This window comes from Cyprinodon tularosa, unplaced genomic scaffold (assembly GCF_016077235.1).
Source record: "Cyprinodon tularosa strain WSP-4 unplaced genomic scaffold, ASM1607723v1 ctg24, whole genome shotgun sequence".
In the NCBI taxonomy this organism is placed as follows: Eukaryota; Metazoa; Chordata; class Actinopteri; order Cyprinodontiformes; family Cyprinodontidae; genus Cyprinodon; species Cyprinodon tularosa.
In genome coordinates, this window is record NW_024038896.1 from 2,248,987 (window position 1) to 2,276,860 (window position 27,874).

The window sequence follows — 27,874 nt, forward strand, 5'->3', positions numbered from 1 at the left end:
AGTAGGACATGTCCGGGAAAAAGAGGACGTCGGGTCACCCTACCAACAATTTCGATGTTTCAGTAAGTGAGTGCTTGTTGTTATGATGCGTCTTTGCTCAGCGGCTTCGTTCATTCTAAACCAACCAGTCAGCACACAGCTCATCTAAATATTCATCAGCATACCATAAACGGAAGAAAACGTGTTGTTTCATTCTAGAGCTTTTAACCAGGCTTGCATTAGGGTGCATAGAACAGCAAATATGCCATTTTCTTTCTTTTTTTTTTTTTAACATTGTCCTGTCTGGTGATGTGGCCAGGGGCGACCCACCCCACAGCGGGACCCCCGAACCTAAATATGTCATTTTCAGCCCAACCAATGTTACACACCCTATTCAGAGACCTTAAGGACCAGCACCAAATACCCTATATCAGGGGTCTTCAACGTTTTAAAAGCCAAGGACCCCCAAACTGATTGCGAGATGGAGCGGGGACCCCCTAATTATATATATTGTATGAAATTGTGTTATATCAAACTGGTCCTACGTATAGTCACTCTATTACATATGGAGTCATGTAACGAAAGTAATTTCTCCCTGGGATTATTAAAGTATTTCTGAATCTGATTCCTGGTTGATGGGACAGGTGTTGTGAATGAAACGGTGCCCAGGTTTGAAAGAGCTCCTGTGTGTCACTGAATGCATGCATTGATGACTGAAAGACATCTTCTGCTTTCATTTATCTGTTTACTACAGTGTGTTGAATTCATGTTAATGTGTATTTAAAGACATTTTAATTAGTGCAAAAAATTGCCGGAGGGAATATAAAAAAAAGTAATCAACCAAGACTTTCGCGACCCCCATGCAGTACCTCCGCGGATCCCCTAGGGGTTGCGGACCCCCTGTTGAAGACCTCTGCTCTATATAATCATTCTAGGACCCCTTTAAAGCTTAAACAGGCTAAACAAAGAAAATGGTAATCTTCAAAATCATTAACATCTTTTTTAATGATACTTTCTGTTTTTACTGGATGAGCTGGGTCCTATCATACAGTATAAGTAGAGTACTATGATCAAATATATTTTACAAAACTGAAATATTATCAATAACCTGTACATAATAGTCATCAAAGAAAAATTGCATAATGTTACATGTCTGGGGTACTTTAAATTGTGTTGCTACTGAAATGTACTATATAGATCAGTTTTGCTTTCCCAGGGGTAACAATAAAGCAAATAGCTGTTTCAGATAGTCTTCCCATTATTATTCTGTGGTAATATTTCTGAGGAAGCTATTGATGGTTCTGTATTAAAGAAAACACAGAAAAAGACACAAACCAATCACACAGTTCCATTGACCTGTGCTTGGTACATATTTTAGGCTAGTATTTAAAGTTTAGAACTCGCAGTACTTGCTGATTCATACTAAGTCCCTCTACTCTCCCACCGTAGTAGTCCTTCCCCTCACCTGCATAGTGGGGAGTAATATGATGATAAATAGTAGAACCCACAGAGTAATGTTCAACAGATATACTAGAGTCATTGTTTTTTTTATTCATAGAAGGAAATGTTACTATTCAGAGATATATATTTGTTATGGTTTTCTTATTCACCTTGCTCCTAAGCAGTCCCCCACTGTGGTGCTCTGGTGTGCTCCTCTCAGACAACGGCTTCACCTTCTCCTTATTGTTACTGGAGTCGTTGTCCTTTATGATGTCATACTGTCGGCAGAACAGGGCTATAACAGCTGCCAGAGGGACAAAGAAGGCCACAGGTGAAAAACTTATACAACAGACATCCACTCAGTCATGAGGAATCTACTGGCAATCCCACTTCCTGCTCCACTGTGTACTAAAACACCCTGTGGGTAGTAGAACTGGCTCCACGGGGAGCTTAATAATGCTGCCTTCATTCATTTAATGGGTAGGCAATACAGTTGGGTTTTTGTGTTACTCAGACTTTCAAATACAGCTGTGCTTCCTGTTTGAATAGTATTGCTGATTCAGACTTAAGTTCATGAGATCTCTGAGGCCATGGATTTCGGTAAAAATACTGTATTTTTAGAAATGAATATGGAGTTCTGGTAATACAACCTTCGAGCAAAAGTTTGATTTGCCAGACATTCATGTTAATTAAACCTTATCAAATGAGGCATATGTTGTTTAATTAGCTAAGAGACATTGCTCTTGATAATGCTCATCACATTAAAGTTCATTGACCAGCTGTGTTGTGCATTGAAATTCGCTTCCATACTGTCGAGGTGAATGTACATGGGGATGAAAACAAGACCAAAGAGTTATGTAGCTTATTAAAAGTAAGATTCATTCTTAAAGTGATTACTTGTTCTTGGTGTTTGAACAACACAATGGAATATTTAGCGATTAAAGTATTTATTGAATTAGAATATTTTTCTAATTAATTTGTGATGGGTATAGTAGTGTGCTCCATGTACAAAATAAACAGTTTGAGTGAGGCTAATTTTCCTTTACTTTATTCATTTAACCATAACATTATCTGTTGCAATTTGTACTTTACAGACGGAGAAAGTAGCCTGTTGGAGGATACAAACACATCAAGCCTAGTGGGATGTTTTTTTGAGGTGCAATAGGTAAAGGTAATGTCTTGAAGAAAAAATAAATCCTGCAAAGAACTGACACAGGCACCAAGAGAAGCAGCATCCTTCCACTGATCACCTATCATGAGCAACTTTCAATGTTTTTCAGAAAAAAAATTGTTGTTTTTCATCATTTTAGTGAACAGCAAGCTTTGTGTATCTTTTTATCTTTTTTTCCTGCTCTGTTACTTCAATTAATGTCAGGATAATTATAAAAACTCTTTGGAGAAATGATAATGAAGGAAAATCTTCAAACATAAATCTACTAGGGGGTTTAAAAAGTAACACAATAGATGTTTTAAATTAATTACTTATCATTATAAAAGCGAATTTGGTAGAATTAATAAGGATTATTGTCATTAACATGTTTCATCGCTGTACACAGTAGTAAAATACAAAACAGGGTTTTCCAATTTAATTTCAAGATGTTTTAAAAACATTCTAAAATATAGATTTACTTTTGCTTTATTTATTTTTATTACTTAATAATTCAGGCCAATGAAACTGAAAGTACATGATGTTTTACAATCAAGTTAAGTAAAATGAAGATAAAGAAGATACTCTTTTTTATGTGGTATATGTTGTAAGAAGGAGTCTTTTAGTTCTATTTTTAGATAGATTATTCGGGTACGTCATTGCTCTTTTTCAAGATTTTTGTTGTTGTATTATTAGCTTAAGATTTTGTGGCTGTACAAAAGAAATAAACCTTAATGATGAATATTGTATTACTTTGTATATATTTTGAAGACATTTGCTCTAAATTTGTTTTCATAATTATTTAGTACAGTATTGATTTAATGTGACTGCAATAAACTGGTGCTTTTAATTGTATTAAATAACCCCAACTTCACTAAGAAGGGCCTGGAACTCTGAGTTTTCTCATGTAAGTACGGTGGCTGAGAAGTGCAAAACACATTTACAATTCAAAAACAGATTAACAAATAAAAAACAAAATAACATTTGAAGAAACAAAATTATATTTTATGAAATAATTTATTTTTAAAAAAAAAGTTAAAATTTTTAAAAACACATTTACATTTTAGCAAACAAATTTACATTAACAAATAAACAAAATAACATTTGAAGAAACAAAATTATATTTTATGAAACAAATGTATTTTTGAAAAAAAAAGTGTAAATTTTTAAAAACACATTTACAATTCAAAAACACATTAACAAATAAAAAACAAAATAATATTTGAAGAAACAAAATTATATTTTATGAAACAATTTATTTTTGAAAAAAAAAGTTTACATTTTTAAAAACACGTTTACATTTAAGGAAACAAATTCACATTTTAAATAAGTTAAGATTTTAGGTGAGAGAAAGTTTCATTTTAGAGAAAAAAAATACATTATAGGGAAACAAATTTACATCTAAAAAAAAATTGACCGTTGACAAATTGACAAATTAACAAAAGACGGCTACACGGAAAGGGAATGTCCCAGTGGCCGGATATGACGTCACGATTACCCTGACTTGTAGTACAAACAGCTCAATCTGTAGTCCTCCTGCTTCACGTGAAAAATCAGCGGCGATTTTAGATGGAAAGAATTGCACTGAAGCTGTTTTTCTTAAGTTTACGCTAACCGAACAATGTTTTCAGCAAATTTACACCATTTTGTTCTTCGTGCGGACGGTCTCTGGAACTTTTACGGGACACGGACCAGGTGGCAGGACCAAGCAGCAGAGCCGGGCGTATTACTGGCCGGAGCCACTATTATTTTGTCATGTAGTTTTTTAATTACTTTTCTTTGGTATTTAATTATTTTTTGGGTATTTTTCCTGCGGTTTTTCGGCAAATGCCTTATTTATAGTACTTCTAACTAGATTGTTTTATATATATATATATATATATATATATATATATATATATATATATATATATATATATATATAGGCTATATATTGTGATGTTATCACTTAATAACCTGTATTAAAATGTATTCTTTATGGGTTTCTTTTTATTGCGATGTTAGTGCTTAATAAACTGCATTAAAACTTTTATAATGTCACATTTACTTGATGGAACGGAGTACTTTATCTGCGAATAAGTGGCCTCGGCCGGCAGCAGCCACCATCGGCCTCTCCGATGGCAAGCTCTGCCGGCAGCGGCCACCATCGGCCTCTCCGATGGCAGGCTCTGCCGGCAGCGGCCACCATCGGCCTCTCCGATGGCAGGCTCTGCCGGCAGCGGCCACCATCGGCCTCTCCGATGGCAGGCTCTGCCGGCAGCGGCCACCATCGGCCTCTCCGATGGCAGGCTCTGCCGCAGCCACTGCCACGAATTGAGCCCGGCTCTGCTGCTTGGTCCTGCCACCTTGTACCGTGTCCCGTAAAAGTTCCAGAGACCGTCCGCACGAAGAACAAAATGGTGTAAATTGGCTGAAAACATTGTTCGGTTAGCGTAAACTTAAGAAAAACAGCTTCAGTGCAATTCTTTCCATCTACAATCGCCGCTGATTTTTCACGTGAAGCAGGAGGACTACAGATTGAGCTGTTTGTACTACAAGTCAGGGTAATCGTGACGTCACATCCGGCCACTGGGACATTCCCTTTCCGTGTAGCCGTCTTTTGTTAATTTGTTTTTGTCTATGTAAATGTGTTTTGCCACTTGCAGTTTTGTCTTTGCACTTGTACAAGTGTTTCCGAACGGTCAATTTTTTTTTAGATGTAAATTTGTTTGCCTATAATGTATTTTTTTTCTCTAAAATGAAACTTTCTCTCACCTAAAATCTAACTTATTTAAAATGTGAATTTGTTTCCTTAAATGTAAATGTGTTTTTAAAAATTGTAACTTTTTTTTCAAAAATAAATTGTTTCGTAAAATATAATTTTGTTTCTTCAAATGTTATTTTGTTTTTTATTTGTTAATGTGTTTTTGAATTGTAAATGTGTTTTGCACTTCTCAGCCACCGTATGTAAGGCTTCTCTGTCTCTTTCCTGTCTTGGGTCCCACACACTCCCAACCAGAATGAGACACAGGCCAGACACTACTTTCACCTCTTTCCTTTTTCATATTTTCTGATTCTCTTTCCAGTCTAAATTTTTTACTTCACACATTTAACAAACCTACCTGCCCACATGACCAAGACCACGACAATTATGATCATCTCTCCTGTCTGAAGATGCCGAGACTTGTCCAGGCCCTGCACAGTGGGGTCATCTAGGAGAGCACAGTTAAAAATGTCAGTGCAACATTCATGCTCGAATACCAATTATGATAATTTGGGTTTTGTGTGCTTAACTATGCAGATAATTACTTTAATAATATAAAAAGTATTTAGATTGAGTCCCTATTGGTTTTCAGAAACATTTATTATCTCATAGTTGCTGAATGTTATTAATATTAGCTTCAAGAGAATGCATTAGGAGTCACAACAAACCAGGCTACAACAATTAATCGTACTCTAAGTGCATTAACTATTCCCTTTCCTTTTTCCTAACTTGCCTAGATGGAAATGTTCCAGAGCACCACTCTTTTTAATTGGACCTTTAGTGAATCGACTTGTCAAGGAACTTCCCCAAAAGGGAAGGACTGTCAACTCTCTTCACATTATAGCAGTTTCAGTGAGTTGTGCTTCCAAAATTCTTCAGAATTATATTACTGTGGCTTTGTGGGTAGGCAAAAGAACAAAGCCTTAGGTTATCAACGTAATGAGCATATGGAAATGTGTATAGAAGGTATTTTGTTGTAACTCACAGGACTGTACCCCAATGGAAAGGCTTTTCATATTGATATTGAGAGATCAAAGCAATATGCCCAGCTTTAAAACTGAGATCTCACTGGGTTCCCTTGATCAAACTTAGTTAATGTGAAGCAGAGCACCTTAGACAGCAGTGTCCAGTATAATTTCAGTGCATTATGCGCTGCATTAACTGAAGACCTCTTTTGTGGAAAGATAAGCATAAACATGCAAAGAGCATATCACTGGTATAGTTTGCTGAAGTCCTGCTTTTTAAGACACTTTTTTTCTGTAGCTCTATGTTGTAAATAATTTCCAGTGTTCTATTTCTAGTCCAAATGCTTCTTTCAGTAGCGTCACAGCATTGTTTCTATGCATTTTATCTTTGCACCACTCTCACAGTGTTCTGCGATACTTTGCTACAGCAAAACCAGTGGACTTCTGAGCCTCTGATACATACAACAGGCAGGATTACTTGGAATTCCTTCTGCTCAACGCAATCCCATGATGCCAATAGTAAATCAGAACTGATAGACACAACTGCGCTTCAACTGATTAATTATTTTGTTTACCACAGATGAAGCCATTGTGCTAGCGTTTATTGCCTTGCTGAAGTCTCCATATATATATATATTTTTTTTTACATGTTGTGACATAACAAATGTCCATACATTTTAAATGGAATTTATCATTGCAAACTGCTACACAATTGGGAGGTTAAAAATATAAAAAGTGTACCATGTATGTATCGAGACTATCAAGTCAATAATTAGTAGTATTGACTTGATAGTCTCATAATTGCAGACTTTGCCTGCAATTATGCAAGTACTTTGGATAATATTTTTACCAGCTATAGATATCTCTATCGATAGCTATACATACTGTAAACTTGCAGGGAGTGGTGGCCTAGTGGTTAGGGCATTATGCTGGGAATCCAGAGGTTCTGAGTTTAAGCCCCACTACCACAGACTGCCACTCTGGGTCACTAAGCAAAGGCCCTTAACCCCACACTGCTCCCCAGGTGGATTGGTTAAATGCAGAGAGTTAATGTTGTTGCTTTGCACTTCAAATTCAAATCTAGTGACAGAAAGTTTTTATTGTCCCAAAATAGCTCAAGTTAGTCAAACTGTATAGAGAGAGTCTATTGACGTTAGTTTCTTAGATTTATGTCTGGAATGAGTTAAAGACTTTAACAGTTTACTAAGCTTTGAACCAAAACATTTCAATAGTAGCAATGGCTGTATGTTCAGGATTATCAATCTGCTGCTGGACAGTAGACCTTTTTGTTTCTAACCCGTTGCAGCCTCTAATATTTTTTCTTGCAGTATTCTGCAAAGGTTTACTGATTCTGGGGGGAAAAATTGATTCAACAGCACCGTGGCTCTGGATGTAGGGATTTTTTCTGTAACCGGGAGGTTGCGGGTTCAAGGCCCTGTTCTGTCGGTCTCAGTTGTTGTGTCCTAGGTTGAGAGATTTTCCCTCCTGTTGGTCAGAGAGCAAAAAAGCTCATATATGTTGTCACTTTATCTTTTATGAGTTTGCCGTGCCCCCTACACACCTGTGGGAAATTAAAGACCCAATGGCTTTTCTTCATTAGTTTATCAAAAGGACTAAACATCTGAAAACATTTATTACTAATCTGCCCAATTTTTGTGTGTGTAGTTTGACAAGTGAGTTGCAATATAATTATGTAGATGTGATGATGATTTTTTTTATAATAAAAGGACAAAAATATGTTTTAGAACTTTTTATATTTGCACATTGAAAGTCTTTAACTGACTATAAAATATTAATATAATCCCAGTATTCTTGAGTGAAAAAATGTATACCATGCAAGTTAAAACAGTGTGGCACTGAGAAAGTGAAGAACGTGGTGATTAAAGGCAGCCTGCTGTCAGTCAGTGTTTAGATGATATGAGGAGCTTCTTTAGATCACAGCTTGTAACTGATAATTTTAAAGTCTTTGTTCCTGCACATAATGACCAAATCACAAAAAAAAACATTTAGCCTTTGACTTCAATGAGCCCTTCTTTGGGAACACTGTCATTTAATTAGTGACTCTGCGCCATCTTCTCTCTGTATTCAAGGCATACTGAACACCCGCCCACAGCATGGCGTCTCATTGGCGTCAGGTATGCCTCTTTATCATATTTCAGGTAGTGTAACAGCATTACCGTTATTTGAAAAGTAATTAGTTAGATAACTTTTTCAAATCAAAAACTACTATATAAGCAGTGTTACTCCTAACACTGCTTATAAGGGACAATGTGTGACCAAGCAGCTTTTTCTTGTAAAACTCACTTTTACAGTGTTGCTTTATATTGTGCTCCACTCCTAAAGGGATGTCAGGGACGCTGTAAAGCTAAAAAGAAGTAATATTGAGTATTGTTGGTTTGTGGGGTCCCCAAGGCAGCAAACCAGTACCGTGAGGCCAAGTATGCCAATACTTGGACAGTTGCAGAGGTAAAAACTCTGGTTTGGGTGGAGATCAAATAGGTCATGAAAAAAGGCCTCAAAGCAAATCTGACAAAGTCTCCGGGAGCGTGGAGCTGCTGCTGAGGTTGATTGAGGGCATTGTTGTAGAGTAGAAGGAATACTTTGAGCATCTCTTGAATCTCACTGTCACACATTTCCAGGGGGAAGCAGAGACTGGATGCTTGGAGTCAAAATTGTTTTTATCTATTCCAAGAGGTGAAAACATCCTTGGTGATGTATGAGATTCACCCTGAGTACTTGGGTATTTGTATGTTGCTGGGCTACAGTGGTTGACATGATTTTTTAATACTGTGTGGTAATGAGAGAAAGTGCTCCTTGACTGGAAGACTGGGGTGGTGGTTCCTCCTTATAAGATAGCTAATGTATAGCTAATGGCTATACGGTCTCTGTAAAAGTGAAGCAGAAGTCTGGTCCGCATTGCATTTAGTTTGACCTCTTTCCAGGATATGTTTAACACCATTAGAGCTGTCATCTATAACCACTGTGATTTCGTCAGTAGATTTCGTCTCTGCTTTATATGGATGATGTGGTGCATTGGAGCAGTTTACAGCAGTGTTTCAAGCAGCTGGGATGGAGATCAGCTCCACCAAGTCTGAATTCATGGTTCTCAAACAAAAGAAGGTGGCTTGCTTTCTTAATGTTGGTGGGGAATCTGTGCCACAAGTGGAGGAGTTCAAGTATCTCAGTCCTGTTCACAAATTAGGGAGGAATTCAGTGGAAGATCAACAGATGTATCAGTGCAGTTGCCACATTAATGTGGATGCTGCCTCCGCTGGTGTGGTGAAAAGAGAGCTCAGTTGAAAAGCATAGCTCTCAATTTACCAATCTGTTTACACTCCTAACCTTACCTATGTTCACAAAATCTGGGTTATGACAGAAAAAAAGCAGATCCCTGATACAAGAAGAGACAGTTGAGCTTGTGTTTTAAGTAGTATACAGTAATTATGCTTATGGGGACAACATTCTTGGTTTGTCAGTGCTCATAAAGCCCTGTCAAAAATGTACCTCTTCATTTAAACTGTAAATTCGATCAGCAACCCTTAATATATCTCTTTTAAAGGTTGAATTTATATTTCATTACCGATTTTTTTTAAACAGCTATATATATATAAAAAATATATATATATATATATATATATATATATATATATATATATATAAATTTTTATTTTTTTTAAACAGCTATATATATATTAAATATATATATATATATATATATTTGCAGTTCATGCTGACAATAATATTGAAACTATTTAATTAAGAGATTCCAAAATTGCTTATAGCTGTCTTCTTAGCAAGGAATATTTAACAGCTATTATCTATGGAAACAATACATTGTTTTGATTCACATATTCTTTGCAGATTAACTCAATAGTATTTTGTATTAAAGAAATATATTTCAAATTTCCAGATTCTGTTAATACAAATACAGAGAATAAGATAGTTTGTAGGAGATGGATTTGCCTTATTAAATCACTGTTAAATTACCTTGTTTAATTGTAATTATGAGATACCCTCTTGCATCTTTATATTGAATGTGCATGTCTCACACCCACTCCATAATATCCATTTGGATACAGCAGTGTGTTGCAACAGATTTTTGCAAATGCATTGCAGAACGTCAGAATAAATCATTACTGACAGGGCTCGTCAGACTTAACAACATCTCTAAAGCAAGTCAAATACTTTTTTATTTGGTATTTTATTTTATTTAATCTTGAAAACTCTTTCAGCTGATTTTTTTTTTTCATGGAATAAAACTAATGGGAAATGTACAGATCAAGGACTGATTTAGAGATATACTGTGGTTACTCCTGCTGATGGTTTTCATACAAAAGATAGAATGCAATTTTCCAATGTAGGACAAATAAAACAGATGTCGGTTCCAGCTGATTCCATCAAGCTGTAACTCTGTGTCTCAAGACTTGTAACTAACAGTACTTAAACAATCCCATAGATAAATGTTTTCAATCACATAATCATGAATGAGTTTTTTTTATGTTAAATGAGCCATGAGTAAGTAAGTTACACTAAAATTAATTAAAAGGTTTTTTTTTTTAACATGAAAGGCTAGGTGTTCTTACATATTGCTCCTTTAATGGTTGCAGGCAGAAAGGATCTCCTGTAGCAGTCTCTCTTACAGTGGGGCAGGGAAGCCTCTAAATCGAAAACACTCTGTAGTAAAGAGGATGTTTTGGGTTGTTCACAATGTTCTTTTTCTTCTCTGTAAGATAATCTCAAACTTCTTTTAGGCTTCTTCGAGGTTTACTGTTCGGCATGTTTTAGATGAATCTCCAACACACCTTAAACAAGTGACTGCATTCCCTACTCACTAGGCAACAATTACTGTAAAGCCCTATTAATCACCCATTTATTTATATCAGCTGTGTGTTCTAGAGGAGTTACCGGAACAGATCTGGCTTTCTTTTGTGGCTTGTAAAGCTTCTTGAAATCTTTATCCCTAATCCTGCTTCCCACAGCAGATGATGGTAGAATAGGTCAATCCCTCGAAAACAAAATCACAGGATATAGGCAGGAACTCACTGGGAGCACTGGCTGTTTCTATAATGGTCCAATTAATGCTCAAATCAGGCAGCTGAAAGCTCCGAAAGCCAGATTCATCGGGCCGTTTACTTCATAGAGCCATGCTGTGGCCTGTTCAGATTCGCAGACTCCTTCATATGCAGCAGACAAATGCAGCCTTCTTTTCCCCAGTTTTATAGACAGGTCTGGTGTATCCTTCGTGGCCTAAGGCATCCCGTGATTCATTGCGAGTCCAAACAAGCAGGCTGCTCCATGCTCAGAGTAAAAAAGAAAATGGTGCTGAATCGTAAGTACAGTTTAATATAATACAAGTATGCCTATAGGTTCATTTTAAATTAATAGAAATAGTTTAGAAAAAAATGTTAGTGAGACAGATATGTTGCAGATAATGTTTGGTATCTGTCCCACTGCAAATAGGTTTGGCTGACATTTAAACACATGTTCCGATATCTGTGCTGTGTGGGAACTACGAATCTGATATCTGCAACAATGGTCCTGCTGCTGAAGCTCCTCAAAAACTAAATCTGCACACAAAACAGCAATAAAGAAGCCCGAAATTCATTCTTTGTCTGCTTTGCGTATCAACTGCCACGATTACTAGGCAAAAGAGCCTTCGTTCAAAAATATACAACCAAACTCTCTTGGCCTTTCTCATTTTCAACGCCTTTGAATGACCCAGTCCAGGTAGGCTGGATCCTTTGGAGGATGCACTCCATGGGTGCTTTCAATTCGAGGTCCGTGAAAATAAGGAAGCCGGAAGAGGTTGACTATTGTTGAAGAAAAATTATTATTTTACAGTTAATCTTATGGCATGTGTAAACACTCTCACTTGAACATTTCTTAATTTTGAACAAGGTTGTGTTAATGATTTAAAACTAGGCTATTGAGGGGTAAGTATTTAGAGCACCAGGCCATGAAATTAGTATCTCCTGGGGGCGAACATTATTTAAGCCTGCAGGAGAGATTTCTGCTTGGTTTACAGAAGGTCAAAAGTCTTCCAGAATAAACAACCAGGGATGCTGTGAAAACTGAATCAGGAAGAGGCCAGCATTCCACAACTGACCTTATCTTGTGTTTTATGACCCTAAGAATTCTAGATGCCAGGACAAGCTTTGCGCCTTTTCTTGTTAAAACAAAGAAGCAAATGACCCCAGATGTTTGCAGTAAATAAGGGGAAGCCCTAACAGTGTCAGAGATGGCTTTTGGTTGGAGGACCGAGGGCCAGCCCTTTTTGAATGGATTAGATACAAGAGGATAAAGCTTTCTAAATAGAAGAAAAAGATCAGATTTTGCCCTTGCAAAACTCTCCAAAGATGTCTTGTACGTCTTTGCTTTCTTTCCTCCTATGTCAGGTAATGGAATGTATGTCTCTGTTATTCTGCAGTTTCTGGTGTAGGTTTGTGCATTGTCTTATTTCTAAGTTTATGCATGGTCTTATATTGGATTAAACTCTGTAATTCTGTGATGTCAACACGCCTTGCTGATTTTCATATTACCACACGCAGCTCGCCGGGTGGACCTGGAAGGGAAGAAAATGAAAAGCCAACCTTTTTCCAAAGTTAACTATGTTAGAATATTTTCTTCCTTTACAATTGGGGGCTCGTGCCGGTTCTGGAGTCTCGGCGGACGGCTGTTTGGTCCTGATTGATCCGTTTCGGCCCGACGCTTCGGTGTGGTAAGACAGTATTTGATTATTTTTTAGTTGTCTGAAGCGCCGTGTGTCGTCGGACCGGGGCTGATTTGCTGTGTGCGGCCTCACAGAATTCAGAAGCTGCAGAGGTAGATAAAATCCCTCCTAAAAGAGTCGGTTGTTTAAGGATTTGAATAAATACACATTACAGGGAACTGTGGCTAGTTCAAACAGAGCCTTTACGTTAACTCTGACTTAAGCTGGGTTTTTTAAAAGAAGGTTTTATTGATTGATTAATTAATTAATTGATTGATTAATTAATAAAGATTAATTTATTCTATAACCCTGAGGAACAATGCCTGTGCCTCTAAAAAAGAATTTCGGGTGTCTGTGTATTAATTAGCAGGGGCTTGTATCGGCCCGGAGATTTCGACTCATCTCCAGTGGACTTATAATTATTTGGGTTAATTGGATCGAGTTGTTTCACTCGTGGAATAAGGACTAATAGCAGGTTGGATCACCTTTCTTTGGCACCCTTAATCGGGTTGCTTAGAGCATAAAGGACTGAGAATACTAAATTTAGCAGGTTGAATCACCTTAAAGGACTGATAGCAGGTTGAATCACCTTGAAGGACTGAGAAGTTGAAATGAGAATAAAAGGGATTTGTAAAAGTGAAATTGGAAAATTAAAAGATGCGTCATACATTCTTTAAGCCGGCACCTGACATTTTCTTTTCTTTTCTGTCTTTTCTTGACTGAACTACAACGTTGTCTGTGTTTCTGTGTTTTGTATGTTTCTTTGTGTTTGTGGCTGTGTGTCTGTCTTCCCCCGTTATACTGTAGCCTATGTCCCACCACGCGCTGCTGTCTATTCGTCTGTCTGTGTCTGAATTGTGCTGAGATTGTGAGGAAGTGATTTGTGTTTCAAGATTGTGTTATGAAATATTGTTAAATATTTTTGCTGGATGTTGTATTACTAACTTTCTGTTAAAATGTGCTTCTGTGGGACAGAGGTGTCTCCATTTGGGTTACAAGTTGTGTTTCACAGCAGGGGGACTGATTGACCCCCCCATTTGCATTTTGGGAGTGCTTCAGTTCTGTGCTATTTCCAGCTCACGCTTTCAGGATTCTTGGATTTTGATGTGAATTACTTTTAGAACTTTGTTTTGTGTTGAAATGAAAAGTACAAAATAACAGATTTACAGGTGTTTTTACTTTCTCAGCGGGTGAAATGTGTTGCATCAGTTCCAGGCTGGAGCACTGGAATGATCCAATTTTTTTTTTATAATCTTGTAACATTGACCATCACTTCAATTTCTAGGTTTCCTGACAGGATGGAACACCCTCACTGATTGTAACAAGAGAACAAAAATGAGAACATATGGATGTTTTTCTGCTTGACAGTGTTTTCTACACTGTTAATGTAGGACATGTTGAAACACTAATGAATGACTTTGTTTCTTGTAGGACGATCTTCGTGTGCAGCCCATTTTGCATATTACATGACCACATGAACGGTTTTTGGGTTTTCCTACAGGGGGTCTACGTAGCCGTTTAATAACAGTGGGCTATCATGAAATACGGTTGTGTGTATAATTTGGAGTTTTTAAAAAGGTTCACTCAAAACTGAACAATATTAGAACTATTGGATAATAATGTCTTCTTATTTTTTTCAACCATGGTGTTATAATAATTGTGTTTAAGACTTTCACAGGACGAATTTTGGTTTGAAATCTGGGGTAACATCCTGCATCTTTCTTACAATGGGGTGTTGATGAGTCTGCTTGAGTGTGAATGAGAGTGAATGTGTAGGCTGATGGCCTTTGATGGGTTTTAGGATGCTCTGTGTAAATATGACCTCAGTTTAGTGTGTAGCTGTGTGATATTTTTCTTATTTTAAACTATTTAGGGACACTGAAGGTTTTGTTTCATAAATATGTTTTTATTACTGCTTTAAGGGACAATTTTAAGGTAATGACGATTTCATATTTTGGTGTCACGATCTGGTTAAAGCTGAATCATCTGCTTGTGCAGTGAAATTAATATGAAACGAGAATTCAGCCTTGGCTTAAAGCAGATAAATGTAGTTATTAGGAAACTGTGTTATCCACTTTGACTAACAACACTAACACACTAACCTAAATTCTAACTAAATAAACTTGGTTTATATTTCTAATGGGTAACTGATTGGACATGTTGAAATTTTAGCATAATGGGGGAAAGTTCTTCCATTTTTGTTTTTCCACCTCTAAATTGTTTTTCTTTTGGAAATAAGAAAACACAGGGGGATGTTACAAAGATAAGATATTACGGATGGAACTTTGAAATTTACATAATCTTAGTCTAGTTTGAATACTAGATGGAAGATTTGGAGAAATGGTGGAACATCTTATGATATTTTGGTTTTTCAGCTAATTATTATATAACAGTGACATAGATTCCAAATTGTTTTCAAAATGATAATTTTATTATATCAACAGGGGGAGAAGGAGAAGTAGACCCTAATTCCTGGTAATTTTTTGGATATGGTTAATGGTAAATTAGTTAATCAATAATTTAGATTTTTTCGATTCAACAATAGTGAATTATGGATTTCTTTAATGTAGAGTCATATGGCCTTCCTGTTTTGTTAAAATATGATGTATGTGATATAGAAGCTTCTACTAAATTAGATTTGATCATCCCAAATTGAACGGTTTCAAATAACATCTATGCCATGTTTATTTACATTTAAAATTGTTGATAGATTTCTGCATCACTGCTGACTTTGATTATATACGGTTGGGTGTAAATTCTTTGTTGAGGAAAATTTCGGTTAAAACTGCTATGGAATTCAAATAAAATGTAAATAATTTCTGAAATTTTAAAATAGGACTTTGTCTTGAAGCGTGGGACAACGATAAGGATGTTTGGTATTTAGTAGAACAATATGCAATTCATAATTATTTGACCAAGGGCAATTCCATCACAACTTTTATAAGTATCAGTACTTGGACATTCTAGAGTTTGTTCTAATTCTTTAATGAGTTTGTGAGGTTGTGATTTTAGAATTTGTAGTTGATATTTGGCACAAGCAGAGTGAATGTCATCGAGGTATTGACGTTTATTGATGTTGAACAGTAAGTGTCATTATTTTCTTAATTCTGGCACATCCGATCATGCACTATTTTAACAAATTTCTGTTTATTCTTTTTGCAGTTCAGGATTTGGGGCAGTTGGCCGTTTGTGCTATAACAACAACAAATCTAGAGCCACATGGGAGGATGCATCACAAGATAAATTTTATTTATAGTAGTGAAAGTAACAAAATGTGGCAAATATAAGTTTTGCTTTTTAATTACTTTGTATTATTTTTTCTCTGGCAGTTCTCCTTCCTTCTGACTTGATGGCAATCTTGGGGGAAGGGTCTTTTGAGCTCAGAGATCATGGGAAGATGTATTTGAAGGGATCTTCTTGATTACCGCATCAGGCCGCTGTTGTTGCTGAACAAAGACATGATGATGCTGAACTAGGCCCATCTTCTGCTGGACTGTTGTATGAAAGCCGAACGCTGTTGAGCGATTACGAAGGTCAGTGAAAGCGAACTGTTCTCCTGCTGTACATGATGATGCTGCACGTGATTGCAAAGTGCTGCTCATAGGACCTGGCAACAGATGTCTCCTTTGACTGTTGCTTTTCATGCCTGGCTGAAAACAAAAGGGACTCAAGCGTTATCTGGGGGAGTCTTCTATGGCTGGGAATCAGCAGTGAGTCGGGACCACAAAGATCATAGCTTTTTGTCCAAACCCGGACGGGGGTTTCAGTAGATGACTGGTCTGCTGGTTTCTATGTCCTGCTCTGTCGACCACGAAAGGCTGACCAAAGTTCATCAAAGCGGGACTGTATCCAGATGTTTCTGCACTCCAGGAATGACTGCTATTCTGGACACCTTCTGATTCAGCAGATGTAGAATGGGGCATGGCAAGTCGCTCAGCGGTGGTCCTGTTGTGTGTTCTCATGTTTGATCCTGGATTCTCACCTCTGATCATGTGACCTGGACGCCAAAGCCCACTCCTGGGGTTCCCTTCAGTCTGCAGGTTGGAGACGAAATGGGTGCCAACACAACTTGGTAGTGGTGAATAAGTTCTTTTCTTTAAATTTTTGTAGTGTGTGATGCCATTGTTCTCTTCTTATTTTAGATATAGCACTGAGGCGCCCTGCTGTCTTCATGTCCTGAAGCCCTGCAGTGTAATTCTAAGTGTTGAGGACACCCCATCTCCTGGGGTCAGAGGTTTTACGATGCAGTTAGGGGTTGGTGTGCACCAACTGTTACGACACTGCATTCCTCCATGATTCACTCTGTTTGTCTCACAAAATGCTAGTGTGTCTTTTTCCTTTCCTGCCTGAAAAGAATGGGCAGGGACTAACGATTGCAATTACATTCTTTTTTAACTATAGCTGAATTGCATTGTGTGTTACGCTTCATCTACTAAGGAAGATGATCTAAATTTTATTTACATAGTACAGTGGCTACCATTCAGTAAAACTAAATTTAAATTTAAATGGAATTTGAAATTAAGGTGTTAAAGTGGATTGATGGGTGTCTATTGAGCTTACTGAGCGAATGACACCAAGTTCTGTGTTGATTTCATAAATTTAATCAAACATTAGAATTCTTTGATTGAGGTGTGCAGATTGTAACAGCATCTGGGACACCATGTTTGAATTGCATCCAACTGTGTTACATGAGGCTAAAGTTAGTGGTGATAGCGGATTTCATCTCAATGAGTTGTATAGGATTTTTATTGTATTCTATGACAGAACATTTGTTCTGTTATAGAAACAGGGGGACATGAATGGAATTGATCTGATAAGCAAATTTTTAGTTTGGATCTCTCTTTACTTTTCGGAAAAAGAGGTTATTGAAGTTAAATCAAAATACATTAAATATTTTACGATGTATTAGCAGCATTAAAGATGAGCTAACTATTTGGATATGAAATAAGTAAAATGTATAAATTGAATATACTAAACAAAATATTGCCTATCAAATAATTTACATAAAATAGTGTGTCTTAAACTAAGGAAGGTGATTGTTGGATTGTTGCATCTCTATTAAAATGTTTTAAAATAAGTTGTTTAACTAAGACATCCAGGAAGGTCTAAACTAAAGATTTATATCATTTAATAAATTTAGCTGTATCGAATCTCTCTCCAAAACTGAAAAGGCATTGATAATTGATAAACAATATAAAAAGGGTAATACATTATTCAATTAAATATTTTATAAATAGGTTTTTAAATGAATAAATGGATCAAAGGTAAAAATGGTTGAAATTTTTGGGATTTAAAATATGATTGGAATAAAGTAGGTCATTTTTATATTTAGTGACAAGGTTAACTATACTCATGTAAAGCAGGCTGATCATTTTTAAGGTTTAAAAAATAGAAAATATGATGATTGAAATTAAATTGGTCTAAATTGGAGATTTACAAATTAACAATTGTGGAACTGCTTCTAAAATACAGTTAAGTTTTGGGTTCAACATGATAGGAAACTTTCATTTCTCATGTAGGCCCTATATAAAAAGAGGGTCAAAGGATTGTTAAAATACAGCTCCAAAGTAGTAGATTTATAATACAAAAGGAAGACAGTGAAGCTGTCATAAAGTGTAGGATCAATCATTAACCAATCAACAGGGTTCTCCCTATATGAGCTCCAGACAGGACGGATGTTTCCAGGACCTGCTACCCGCATTCCAGGATGGAAAGGTAAGCTTGCACATTTATCTCATAAAGATTTCTTCAATGAGTTACAGGTCCTGGCAGCAGAATTTACAAAATACCAGACGTCACAGGAACGTCCAGGCTCGGGATCAGTTCGGGAAATCGACTGGGTGCGCCTGATGGTCATCAAAAGAAAGTGGTCTGAACCTCGCTTCGCCAGACCATACCGAGTCGTGGAGAGGACATCTCATGCTGTCCGTCTACAAGGGAAAGGAGACACGTGGTTCCATTGGAGTCAGCTGAGGAGCCACAACGTACGCTGCAGGGCATACAGGAGAATCTACAGTTTCTACCTGCGGTCGAGGAGTGTCTGAGGCACATCACAGCGCGGAGGAGGATCTGCATTTCCAGGCAGAAGTGTGGCAGGCATACCTGCCAAAACCACTCAATTTTCCTGAATTACAAGGCTTAAAAGGCCCGGACAGGCACAATAATCCTGTTCCGGTGTCCTTCCATTGAGAAAAGGAGATTGCACCCTCTCCTTAAACTCACTGTTAAATTGGCATAATACTCCAATTTTCAGTGAGCAACGGACACTCAGGTGGAAAACCTGAGGTTTACAACCGAGGAGGAACACATGAAGGATCCAGCTACAAGATCATCATTAACTTATCTTCTTTTTATTGCGTGTTTTCGTTTTTTGCGAACTCTTCAAGAACATTCGTTTCTTTTTGCGCGTATTTTTGGATCGTTTCCTGACGAAGAATTCATATTCATTTTTGAAAGACTATCGAAGGAGCATAGAGACGAACTCTAACTTCTTATTGTTGAATTGTGAAAAAAAGATGAAAAAAAAAAAAGGTCTTTTGTAATTTTTATGTGTTTATGATGTATTTTTTTTATGTTGTTATTGTTTTGTATTGACAAATTGTAGTTTTTGTGGTGAATATTGTTTTTTAAGTCTGCTGAGCATTTTTTAGTAATTTCGAGATATCTGACTCTGGTTTTCTAATTTTATAGTTGGGCTGGTATTTCTATTGTGTGTTTGCTTCTCTTTCAGATAACTGAGTTTTATGATTTTTCATATTTGATAAGTGAAATGTATTTCCATTTTTAGTTTTTACTGGTTAAAATTTTGTGGTTCATCAGGTGAGTATTAAATTGTTGGACAGCGCAAGATACATTTGATAAGTTCAGTTAATGGAGTTCAGCTTCAGACACATCACCTGGCAGTGGAACTAGGAGGTGCTGTTTAAAAAGGGGACTGTTATAAAATTGGGCTAATGTTTTAGTTTTTTTAGTATACTAAATAGTTTTTTGGTTCCTCTATTAGAAGGCTTAATCATTTTATTTGTGAGGTCTGTGTGTCTCAGACCTCAAAAGAGGGACTGTTGAAGAAAAATTATTATTTTACAGTTAATCTTATGGCATGTGTAAACACTCTCACTTGAACATTTCTTAATTTTGAACAAGGTTGTGTTAATGATTTAAAACTAGGCTATTGAGGGGTAAGTATTTAGAGCACCAGGCCATGAAATTAGTATCTCCTGGGGGCGAACATTATTTAAGCCTGCAGGAGAGATTTCTGCTTGGTTTACAGAAGGTCAAAAGTCTTCCAGAATAAACAACCAGGGATGCTGTGAAAACTGAATCAGGAAGAGGCCAGCATTCCACAACTGACCTTATCTTGTGTTTTATGACCCTAAGAATTCTAGATGCCAGGACAAGCTTTGCGCCTTTTCTTGTTAAAACAAAGAAGCAAATGACCCCAGATGTTTGCAGTAAATAAGGGGAAGCCCTAGCAGTGTCAGAGATGGCTTTTGGTTGGAGGACCGAGGGCCAGCCCTTTTTGAATGGATTAGATACAAGAGGATAAAGCTTTCTAAATAGAAGAAAAAGATCAGATTTTGCCCTTGCAACTCTCCAAAGATGTCTTGTACGTCTTTGCTTTCTTTCCTCCTATGTCAGGTAATGGAATGTATGTCTCTGTTGTTCTGCAGTTTCTGGTGTAGGTTTGTGCATTGTCTTATTTCTAAGTTTATGCATTGTCTTATATTGGATTAAACTCTGTAATTCTGTGATGTCAACACGCCTTGCTGATTTTCATATTACCACACGCAGCTCGCCGGGTGGACCTGGAAGGGAAGAAAATGAAAAGCCAACCTTTTTCCAAAGTTAACTATGTTAGAATATTTTCTTCCTTTACACTATCAAGTCAAACAGGTCCAGCCTTCTCCAGCTTTCACCGCTCGTACAATCTGTGGACTATTAACCGTTACAGTTGGCACACAAAGGAGGCAAATAATGGATACAGAACTTCTCACTACTGTTCTGTAGTGCTAATAAAATTTCAGATTTGTAGTCCCCACTCTGCAGAGATATTGGAATCTATGCTTAAATGTAAGCCAAACCCATTTGCACTGAGGCAGCTTAAACTTTTCAATAAACCAAACATTATCCTCCACATATCTGACTCACTAACCATTTAAAATAACAATTTTATTTAATTTCAGATGTAACTATTCACATACTTGTATTATATTAAACTCAGCGTCATGCTATGATGTAAGCGGACGACAAATATGGCCTTTGGAGGTCACAGCCACTGAATTGAAACTCAGCATATATATATATATTCTCTTGCTCCTGTTCCTTTACCTTTAACGGCGCCAATAGGGGAAACTCTCTTTGGTTAGAAAAGGAGCTCCAGACTGCTGTGTCACACAACTTTTAGATTTTTCAGACCTTCTTACATAAAAGAAACATCATATGGATGATGCTAGTCAAATCCAAAATTACAATTCAAATTACACAAATGTAGTTTCTGTAAATTGCATCTATCAAATTACAAGCATCCCTTGTTTAGTTCTCACTAAGTAAAATTTTTTCCAGCAGCAATTTTTTGTAGAGCAGCTCCCTGTACTCATCTTTTAGTCTCTGATACACCCGATGGCTGCAGTCATTCGAAAAGTAAAAGCGAAATGTGTGTGCAGTTAATAGATAATAAAAGAAAAGAAGAGAACTTGGCTCAGACTTAAATTAATATTCTTACAATTTAGGGTGGCAGAGAATTGGAACTTCCCAAAACTGATTTGAATTTAACTATTTGATCCATGCCCAGTGGCAATGGGGATTTCCTGTATACTCTAGTTTTCAGTAAAATACCTCTTCAGAGGCCTCTAAAACATTCAGGTAAAACATAAAATATTTACCACACAGCTGTATTTTGGAGTGCAGTAAGAGGTAATGCATAAGTTGCCCCTGTGGTCTGAAAGCAAAAGGTATGAGATCCTTCTCTTTAAAGTGTGAAACTTTTGTCAGGTACCTGCAAGATTTCTTTCAGAGGCACACATCTCCCCATTCAGTGTAGAGATGAACGGTTTGAATAACTGTGAATCTGGGATTGTGTGCCTTCCAGGTTGGAGTGATTGCTGTGGTGAAACTAAAATGTAGTGTAAGAAGGTATGCACTCTAAATTATATTCAGATGAAGCAGACAATGCTTTGGGATCATCTCTTTCATTCCAGTGATTCGGTCTGACAGTGAGTCGATAAAAACAACAATTCAACTATTGATTTGTAAAGTATTGTTTTTTTTACTGTTGTGAACAGGTTGTTGTTGTTTGTATCAAATTTAAGTTTACTCTAAAATAAATATAAATACAACATTAAAGTTAAGAAAAAGCTGTACAAAAACCTAAAAACCAAATTGAGGTATGATGTTCAGAAAGTTGCACGTTTAAATATTATGTTGTTGCTGGTATTGGATGTAGAAAATGCTGAAAGTGCTTACTTGAACATGCTAAAACAAACTCATAAAAAATGTTTTTACTCCACTGACTGAGCTCTTTTTCTGACCCAGTTGGACGACCCGGAGGGGCTACAAATCCTGATTAATGCTTCAATGTTGTCTCCAAGTGTCAGCACCGGCCATTAGACTGTTTATGCACTGCACTTTATTGATCTATATTAATAGCAGTGTAATTGTCTTAAATTAATTGAACATGTGTTGGATTTGTAAAGCAGTATGTCAGCACTCGAGTTAGCTTGATATATAGGGCACAGTTTCTTTTTTTTTCTACCTTAGATAGTCTTGCTTGCTTAACAAATTAAATGAAACCTGAGTCAGCCTAAAGAAACATCTATGATTTGCTTGTATCAGCGGTTTCATTTCTCACAACCTCCAATTGCTGTAAAATCATTGTTAAAACTTTAGCTCAATTCATCAGGCCTGCTCACAAACAAGTGTCAAGAGAGACCATTATTTCAAGACTAAATACATTTGGCTCATCATGTTGTCATGCCTGAGCTAGCTTCAGAGGCCTTTAGAGATTTTCTTTTCTCTCTGAGCATAAAAAAAATAATAAACAGCCAAGGAATTTACTCTCTATTCATCACAGTCTTCTTCTTTCTACCAGTCCCTGAGATGAGCCCATACAGTGAATTTAAAATGTTTTGGAGTCTGTAGAGAATCACTGCAGGTTATGCAACATCACATTAATTCAGAGTGTCTCGCAATGCCTGAAGAGTCTGTAAATAATGCATTGCTGTCTGTGAGAAAGCATTCTCCCTTCATCACCAGCCCCGATCCCACAGTGAGGTTCTGACAGGAAGCCTTCATGTTGTTGCACTCAACAACACTTGCCTTCACTTTGTGTCATTTCACTGTCAGTATGCTTTAAATGGATTGAGGGTAAAAAGGGGCTTTAGTGCAACAGCAGGAGAAATGTCTGTAATAGGTTGAGTTTGTCAGTATATCTGGATTTATGCAGAATTAGAAGGAAAGTGTTATTTCTATCAGTGTTAGATTGGTATTTATTCGGGTTTTGATTATGTGATGTAGGGGTCTTCCTGTTTATTTCTTTAGAGGTACAGTAAACACTAAGAAACGCCAACAATGTTGTTGCTTGATGAAGAGGTAGTAAAGGAACACCTGTGTAGTTCTTCCATTTTGGACTTCTTTTTCAGTTTCTTTTTAAGCTTTCAGTTAATTATGCCATTGTTTTTTTTTTTTGGTCATTTTTTTCTTTTGCATTTTGTGTTGTATTTATGCAGTGTTGCAGTTTTTGAGTTGCCCTCTGTTGCCCCCTTGGGCCTCCTTTCCCTGGGCTGCCCTCTAGTTCCTCCTTTCCACACCTGCTCCACATCAGCTTATCAGCCCACTTTTTTCTGTCCCACCTATATATATATATATATATATATATATATATATATATATATATATATATATATATATATATATATATATATATATATATATATATATATATATATATATATAACTTCATTCTGCATTTGGGTCCTCAATTAGCACCCACCAAGCCTGACCACACCGTGGTTAAAAAAAAAAAAAAAAAGAGAGAAACTTTTATCTGCTTTTAAGAACCTATACAATTCACGATAAATCTGTCTTACACAGTTGTTCTTACACAGAAAAGCAATTTATAACAGCTTAACACAATAGGAAATGGAACATTTTCAAGGTTTCTAAAAATGTTTAAAACCATAGGATTCTTTAGCTTGTTAATCCCGTTTTATTGACTAGCCTTTCATATATTCTTGTGGATTGCCTGATTGTATTGCTGGCACAGCCGTCAGATGTTTTCCTGTATCCATGAATGTTCTGTGAAAGGAACTTATGAATACTGAAACAAACTTCGATGACATCTAATCCACATTGAATTAGGCTTTTTCGATTGGTTGCATATTGAAGGTTATTGTTGTAGCTGGTTTCGATTGTAGCATAACACACAAGTCGTGTGGTACTTGAGAAGCTAACTTCAAACATGACTTTAAATATTCATAAATTCAAATTTTATACATTTTGAACAATTCAAAATGGGTCTCATGAAACACAAACTCTCTTGTTTTATTCATTTTCATTTTTCATTTCATTTCATTTAAATCTAAAACAACTGGAAATTGGTATTTTGTGGTTAATTGCACATAACATTGTTATCGATCAAAGCAAAAGAGAGAAGCAGAGTAACACATATAAGCAATATGTCTATTTGTAAATATTTCCGCTTTGGCTGATTACATAGTGTTCTAATAAATCCATAGTATCTACCAATACTACAAAGATTGTGGCTGAAGTCATATTTAATTTGGAAAAAATAAAAAATAAAAAGAAGAAGAAAAACAAGTTGGCTTAGCCCCAGGCTTCAAATACTTCCAGACTTTTGGAAATTAATTTGGACATAAATAAAAGTACTAATGTTTCCTGGCATATTATTGACAAAATCTATAAGAGAATAATCTCAAAGAGCTTTATTGGCTGTAATTTGTGCATTCAAGAAATTTTACTTTGTTTGTCTTTCAATAAATATGTTTTGAATATGAAATAAAAATATAAAAAGCTAACCATATTTAAGTTCTTTCAGTATTTATCAATGAATGCAATGTTTTTACAAAAAAAGGGAACACCAGCTTCTGGGCAAATAAGCAGCATACCTTGGTTGGAGCTGTTGGAAGAGAACCGGTCCGTTTTTTTGAGAGTACGAAAATGAACTTTCTTGCTGGCTTGGCTTTCCCCATATAGCCCAATGGACTGGACCTGGATGATGTAATCAGTTTCCTCCTCCAGGTCCCAAAGAACACAAGAGCGACTGGTAGTATTGACCTCACGAATGAAACGCTGCATGTGTCCATCCTGCCTCTGGTAGTCGGAAAAAAAAAAAAAACAGAGAGCAACATAATAGATTAAACTATTAAGCAATTCCGGTAATTATCCATTCTGAGGGAAGTTAGCTGATTAGGGTGACCAGAGAGATTTGCAGAATGAGACTCTTGGAGATGCATTGTCTTCTCTTGGAAGTGTCTTAACTTTGCTTCATTAAATTTGATCTTAAAATCAATATAGTGCCATGCTGAAAAGGCAGAAAAGGCTTTGATCCTTTCTCAGAATGCATGCCAATATGAAGCAGAGCTGACGAACCAAAAATACTGTTGAGAACAACACATAGAGCCCTCTCAGTGTTTTACTCTCAGGTTCTGTACATCAAAGCCTTTGGAGTCAAACTTGGTATAACTGTAGACCACAGGCCTTTTATAAGAAAATCTTTCAAAAGATCAGACTGTGAAATTTTTTTCATTTTCTTTTTTATTTCTCCCAAGTAGAGCTTTTTCTTGTCTTTGGGCCACATCGATTGCTTTAAAAAAAGATTCACATACAGAAATAATTAATAATGCATGCTTAAACTCTTATGTTAACTTTAGGGAATTATAGGGAGTATACAAACTCAGCTGCCAACTGGTGATGTAGTACCCTGAGGAGACAGACTATTCAGTCACGCTCAAAGGAAGAGTAAGTGAAATCATTATGTTCAGAGTTGCATAGAGCATAAAAATGATTACAGAAGAGCCTGTTCCGTTGCATCAGTCAGAGGCAAGAGTCATCATTTTTTTACAGTTTTAAGCCTTTAGATATCTTTATATTTAAAATATAAAGTTAATCATCCTAACCACTGTACTTTTATTCTCCAAATCTGACTTTTATGGAATAACTTTCCTCATGTCCTTATATATTTTTTAAACTTTACACTTCAGTAAGGCTTAAGGAGGTATTTCTTTAATAAAACAATATGAACAATAATGAGTTTTCAGTTAACGTGACCTTCATAACAAATGGTTAAGTTGTGCAATCTTTATGGTATATAAAGGTATAAACAGGATGTATATCTTGATTTAAAAATCCCTGCACTAGTGTCTGACAAATAGGATTTATACGTCTTGAACTTTTTGCCGTGTGTTACATTTAAACCACAAATATTTATGGTTTCATTGAATTGTATTTGCTACACAAATACAAGGTATTAAATATTTATCAGAGTGAGGAAGCTGATACTTGGTTTTAAAAAATTTTTCAACAGCCAAATCTAAGTTTGGCTGCAGTTAAAGTTGCAAGTGATTATTTAGGATACATCAAATAGGTTTGATCTCTGTATATTTGTCCACTCATTGTATATGTCTATGCTGTTTTGTACTGAATGTTTCTAGAACTGAAGAAACAGATGTGGGATGTGCAGAGAAATGTTGCTTTGGAAGGCAGAGTACTAATGAAGCGTGCAATATGTTTACAATTCTCAGATTATTTACAGTAGCTCACATTTAGAATAGTCTTTGCAGGGCAGGACTAGTAGTTCAAATAGGGAACTTTTATTCTGGAAAGGCTGCACATTTGCTTGTTTAAATCAAACAGACACCTACCCTGGCATACACCAAGGGATGGGTTAGATGCAGAGCACACAGTTTATTGGAGATGGTTTGATTATTATAACAGAGGTAAAGAGCATATTGGTAAACAAACAAGAAGCTGTGATATGTAGACTGGAGCATATTAATGAAGTAAAATAGCAGCAGGTAGTTCAATTCATTTAATGTATTTAATCCTGTGTACTACTTAAACAACGCCCATCTCCTCTTTCTATTCTAGATATATTTTTATTATTTCATTCCCTATTAAAATACACCAAAAACGCTTCGCTGGCTCTGTGAGAGGTGATGTAGAGCAACTTATGACCAGAGATGGCAAAAGTACTCGCTTTCCGTACTTGAGTAAAAGTACAGATACGTGTGTTAAAAAATACTCTGGTAAAAGTGGAAGTACTGATTAAACTTATTTACTCAAGTAAAAGTAACAAAGTACAGGCTTGTAAATTTACTTAAAGTATAAAAGTAAAAGTAGAAACCACTTTTTTCATGCCGTTGCCTACATTTTAAATGGATGTCTGCCAATAGGACTAGATCTCCGTTGTGTTAATTTTCAATCATCTCGTTAGGGGGGCCACATGCCGAAGGCATGGCCCACCTATTACTATTGCACATATTTATTCTGCGTATTATTAGGGGGGCCACATGCCGAAGGCATGGCCCACCTACTACTATCTCACATATTTATTCCGCGTATTATTATAGCTTATTAGGGGGGCCACATGCCGAAGGCATGGCCCACCTATTACTATTGCACATATTTATTCTGCGTATTATTATTATTAGGGGGGCCACATGCCGAAGGCATGGCCCACCTACTACTATCTCACATATTTATTCCGCGTATTATTAGGGGGGCCACATGCCGAAGGCATGGCCCACCTACTACTATGTCACATATTTATTCCGCGTATTATTAGGGGGGCCACATGCCGAAGGCATGGCCCACCTACTACTATCTCACATATTTATTCCGCGTATTATTAGGGGGGCCACATGCCGAAGGCATGG

The 27,874-nt window shown here is 36.6% G+C and overlaps 1 protein-coding gene across 1 annotated transcript in view; it reads right to left on the reverse strand.

Moving 5' to 3' along the window:
* Positions 1-25,319, reverse strand: part of fndc4a (fibronectin type III domain containing 4a) — a 29,158-nt gene extending 3,839 nt beyond the window's left edge. Inside the window, exons 1-3 of the mRNA XM_038287559.1 lie at positions 25,106-25,319; positions 5,668-5,757; positions 1,590-1,723 (exon numbers count right to left, since the gene is read on the reverse strand). Coding sequence (XP_038143487.1) covers positions 1,590-1,723; positions 5,668-5,757; positions 25,106-25,295 — 414 coding nt within the window. The 5' untranslated portion in view covers positions 25,296-25,319. The remainder of the gene's footprint in view (positions 1-1,589; positions 1,724-5,667; positions 5,758-25,105) is intronic.
* Between the last annotated feature and the right edge of the window lie 2,555 nt (positions 25,320-27,874).